Consider the following 5,603-nt stretch of genomic DNA (forward strand, 5'->3'; position numbering starts at 1 on the left):
GACAATTATAATTCTTTCACGTTTCATATTGTTTGGAATATGTTCCTTATGAATGCAATAAGCTAGGGCAGTGGTACTCAACCATTTTTTTAATCTATGAATCCCTTTAGTTCGTATTTTACTCGGGTGTACCCTCATAGCCATTCAATGCTTTAAAAAATCCTATTATATTGGGTTGTCCGGAAAGTTCGTGTCGATTTTTAAAGGAAATAAAAATGTCAATAAATATTTGTCATTACATTTTTAATCAACCAAATATGAAGCATTTTGTTGCACAATGCGTCTCCATCTTTTCTTTAACTTGAAAATACCCTCTTCCTAGAATTAAGGTGGTTGCATGGCAAATAAGTCGAAAGGTAAGCAACTAAAAATCGGCACGAACTTTCCGGACAACCCAATATTTTATTATTAAATATTATAAAGAATTGTACAAAATAAATTGTTAAAATATTTTGTGCATTGTAGAAGTATGGCTCATAAATTTTAACAGCAAAATCTTATATGGACCCCAAGGGCAATACGGATCCCAGCTGAGAACCACGGAGTTAGAGGGTTGTGTTACTAAATGCTGTTTTAAATGCAGGTTATTATTATGCTTTGTTAATAAAATAAAAACACGTTTGTCGTTTATTAAGGTATATTCCATTTCCGGTTTTGGCGATTCGGAAAATGGATCGAAGTTCTTGTGGATGATCGACTTCCTGTAAACCGAGGGACAGGAAAACTTGTCTATTGCCGCAACATAGAAGAACCAGATGAATTTTGGAGTCCTTTAGTAGAGAAGGCATATGCAAAGTAAGAAACATACTTTTTATTATACATGATGCGATTTTTAGGCTTAAAGAAATTATGAGACTTTCTTTTTGGAAGGATAGCGCCGCTCATGATCCTTTTCAAGTTCTCTCAGATAGGGATGGTGGTGGCGATAATGAATGGGGTTAGTTATCCTCAGATCAAAGATTTTAACGAAATGCTTGCAACATAGTGGACTCTGTTAAAGTTATTAAAGGACGAGGTGAAGGTGGTGTTGTATTTGGTTATAGTTTAGTCTACCATCCAAGAACAGAAGCGATCTCTCTGATAGACTTACAGTTTCCATCGATCAAATTTCTCTTACAAGCCTTCGGTGGACACTAGGTTGTGGTGGAAGAGACACTTACCCAAGGTGTCATTTAGTGAGATTGAACATGAAACCTTATTGTTACGAAGTAAAACCACGCCTGCTAATCAAATTTAAGGCAATATTAGTTTCAAATTTTGGTATAAGGCCAGCAGTTTCGGGTAAGGGGTTACGTCGACCCCAGTGTTCAACTGGCGCTTATTTTATTGACTCCAAAAGGATGAAAGGCTAAGCCGGTCTCGGTGGAATTTGAACTCAGAACGTAACAACGGATGAAATGCTGCTAAGCATTGTGCCTGGTGCGGTAACATATTTGCCAGCTCGCTGCCTTAATTTAAGGCAATATTAAAAAAAAAAAGAAGAAGGCGATGAGCTCTCAGAATAGTGAGCACGTCGGGCAGAATGCTTAGAAGATTTCGTCTACCTTTGCGTTCTGAGTTCAAATTCCGCTGTGGTCGACTTTGTCTTTCATCCTTTCGGGTGTTGATAAAATGAGTACCAGTTGAACACGGGGTCGATGTCGTAGACATAACGTCTTTCACGATGTGGTAGACATAACGCCTTTCACGAAACTGCTAGCCTTATGCCAAAGATCAGTATTAAGAAAGAAGAATACTGCAAACTAAGAAATAATTATATATGAGTCATAGAATGTTACGTTTTTCTGAAACATCTTTATAATATTTCGACTTTTATATGACATGGATATTTTTGGTATTCCCGAAAGGAAATGGATTTCATCACGTTTAAAATTCTCCCAAGACACGTCATATACACGACGGTATCTCTACAACTTCATCAGTAGTTGAGAAATCAAGAAAGGAAGATGTTTTTATCTCCAGATACTTTCTTCTGATGACTGACTAATCTAGTCTCTCAATCTTTAAATCTCTTTAAGGCAGCGAGCTGGCTGAATCGTTACCGTGCCGGGCAAAATGCTTAGCGGCATTTTGTCTGTCTTAACGTTCTGAGTTCAAATTCCACAGGAGTCGAGTTTGCCTTTGATCCTTTCAGGGTCGATAAAATAAGTACCAGCTGAACTCTGAGGTCAATGTAATCGACTTAGCCCCTCTCCCGAAATTGCTGGTTTTATGCCAAATTTGAAATCTTCAAATCTTTCTTTAAAATTGCGCTTTATATTGTGCTGTATATTTGACAGAGAACAATACTGTTATGTTTAATAAAACAGTTTTAAACCAAAATTTTAGATTATTTCTCTTGGTTTGACATTCAGGATTTGAATTGTTGCAGCCAAATACAATAGATGAAATCACATCCTGTGCTGTAGCTGCGCTTTCCACATTAGAACTGATACAAGTCTAGGCTCATTTCTGGAGATTCTGGGCTGCCTAGACGTCGGGACACCTTTCTCGACATTGCTAGTGTGGTCTAAATGAGAGCTGAAAACTATTTTTAGCACCAGGAAGAGCATCGTGTCGAACATCGGACAACCTAGGTGGGGGCTTCAATCTAATTTCTGATAAAGTTTGTCTTACAAGGCAGTGAGTCTATATATCCATAGCTGCGGTTCTGTAATTTTGGATAGGCGCCCACAGCAAGCACTGTCAACCGGAGCCCCTACTGAGTCCGGGACCCATGTTACGGAGGATCATCGTATATTGAATTAGTGATTGAGGTCACTACACGATAGCCGCTACACACCACCCACACACAAAGATACAAAGAGAGAGAGAGAGAGAGAGAGAGAGAGTGTGTGTGTGTGTGTGTGTGTGTGCGTGTGTTACATTCTGGTCAGTTATATGCCATGTACAGTAATACATTGTTTGAGATGATATCAAGAACAGACCCACTCAATTTACCTATATTGAGTATGCTTTTGTACCTCGTACACTATAGTGTTAATAAACTTAATTACAGGTAATTTTATTTTATTTTATTATTTAAGTAAATTTAGTAATTGTATTATTGAGTATGTGACCCCCACCCCGGTTCGGTAAAAAAAAAGTCAGCTATCTAGAATGAACTTAGAACCAAAGGTTCTGGAAGATAAATGCTGTACATGTATATATGTGTGTATATATATATATATATGCAGATATACATATTTATACATATTTATATATAACCTTCCAAACTATGCAGAGGTAATTAAAAATACATCTCGTACACAAATAGTAACGTATTCTTTATTTTCTATGGCTTTTCCACAGAATTTAATCATAACAATTATAGCCAAAATCTCCAGTCAGAAACTGTAAACCTTTTTTCTTTCATATTTGATTGCATCAAATTACTCTAGATTGAATGGATGCTACCTGAACCTTACTGGCGGTTTAGTGCACAACGCTTTAGCAGATATGACAGGAGGTTTGTCTGAGAAAATAATTTTGAAGAACGAAAAAAGAACTCCAAAAGAGTTTTTTGAAATAATTAATAAAATGTGGAAAATGGACACGATGATTGGAGTGCTGATCTTCGTAAGTAAAATCTATATTACACTACCGTGCAAAAGTCTTAGACCACTTTAAACTGTTGAAAATTTGTATCAATTGCCAACTTATGAGTGAATGTTCGCATTGCGTTTTTTACAGATGGAGAGGGAGAGTCGATTATATCGTCCCAGTGCTTGACTGGTACTCTTTTCATTGACTCCGAAAGGATGAAAGGCAAAGTCGACTTTGGCGGTATTTGAACTCAGAACGTAAATACGGACGAAATACCGCTAGGCATTTAGCCCGGCGTGCTAACGGGTCTGCCAGCTCTCCGCCTTAAATAACAAATAAACAAACAACAACAACAACAGCAATAACCGTAGTTGTAAGAATAACAATAATAATAATAGGGATAGTAACAACAACAACAAAAACAACAACGAAAACATGCAAACAAACACATGCAATACTGGCAACAGCAATAGCACAGACACAGCAGCAGTAGCAGCTGTACCACCACCACCACCACCACCACCACCACCACCCACAACAACTAAAAAGACAATCAAAGATTGTAACCAGAGAAATGATAGGATAGAAGAAAATAATACTAGCATAAATGACATTAAACTCCCTCACACTCTATTTTTCAATCCGTGTGATGAGTCATAGGATACGAGCCGCATTTATCCGGAAACCCTACCTTTCAACAAAGGAGTTTGTATCCCACAAGTAGTTTCTGCTCCACTAGATCAGTAAGAGGGAGACATCCCTCACTGTAACTTTAATGGCCCTAGAGAGAGAGAGAGAGAGAGAGAGAGAGAGAGAGAGATAGAGAGATGGGACGGGTGGACCAGAGCCATACAGACCGCCCAAAACTACGACTGGGTTAGAAAAATGGTAGGTGCGAGTACCAGAGCATCCAGCAAATAGCCAACTCCATCCACCAGAGTATTAAAGTAACAGTAGATTATCCTAACAAGCACCCTAACCATAGGCTAACGGTTTTAGACAGAACTCTGGCAGGAAACTAAGAATAATAAGGTCCAGATCCTTCGTTCTCACTATGTCAAATTCATGGTCCCTAAATATCCGGTCCACATGAGCGCAGCGATTGCGGACAACACCGTGTTCAATATCCCGCCGACGCCGAGACCAGTAGCAGCAGCAGCAGCACGACTGGAACAATAACACCTCCATCGCACTACACAATATGATGTTGTTGGCACTCCGTCGCTTACGACGTCGAGGGTTCCAGTTGATCCGATCAACAGAACAGCCTGCTCGTGAAATTAACGTGCAAGTGGCTGAGCACTCCACAGACACGTGTACCCTTAATGTAGTTCTCGAGGATATTCAGCGTGACACAGAGTGTGACAAGGTTGGCCCTTTGAATTACAGGCACAACAGAGACAGGAAGTAAGAGTGAGAGAAAGATGTGGTGAAAGAGTACAGCAGGGTTCGCCACCATCCCCTGTCAGAGCCTCGTGGAGCTTTAGGTGTTTTCACTCAATAAATACTCACAATGCCCGGTCTGGGAATCGAAACCGCGATCCTTTGACCGCGAGTCCGCTGCCTTAACCACTAGGCCATTGCGCTTCTACTACACAACATGATGACCCATGAGGAAAAAAAAAGTTACAAACAGTATTATGCATAAACTCATGCACACAAAAGACGCACACACACATACCTAGAACGGAATGAGAAAAAACAACAAAGAAATAAATAAGTAAAAAAATGAAAGAAAAATTAAATAGAAGACACGGGTACAAACAGCACAATAAGCAAACTCGTACACACACACAAACACACACACACACACACACACACACACACACACACACAAAACACATACAAAACATATTGACACGCGCACACACTCACACAGACACAGACGCAATCGCATGCACAGATAAGCATACACACCGTAGAAAGACAGAATGGACTAAACAGAACAGGAGGAGACACATGGGAGGGAGATTCGCTGAAGAGGTCACAGGACGTGTGTCGAAAGGTTTTAGACAAAGGACACTAAAATAATAACAATAATAAATCTGAAGTGAAGAAAGAATATATAGTGCGTGTAT

At 39.4% G+C, this 5,603-nt stretch overlaps 1 protein-coding gene across 1 annotated transcript in view; it reads left to right on the top strand.

The window, feature by feature from the left end:
* LOC128247365 (calpain-9-like) overlaps window positions 1–5,603 on the top strand; it is a 28,521-nt gene that overhangs the window by 20,801 nt on the left and 2,117 nt on the right. The window contains exons 4-5 of the mRNA XM_052966710.1: window positions 636–795; window positions 3,381–3,558. Of these exons, the coding sequence (XP_052822670.1) occupies window positions 636–795; window positions 3,381–3,558 (338 nt within the window). The remainder of the gene's footprint in view (window positions 1–635; window positions 796–3,380; window positions 3,559–5,603) is intronic.

Source organism: Octopus bimaculoides, chromosome 3, assembly GCF_001194135.2.
Source record: "Octopus bimaculoides isolate UCB-OBI-ISO-001 chromosome 3, ASM119413v2, whole genome shotgun sequence".
Lineage (NCBI taxonomy): Eukaryota > Metazoa > Mollusca > Cephalopoda > Octopoda > Octopodidae > Octopus > Octopus bimaculoides.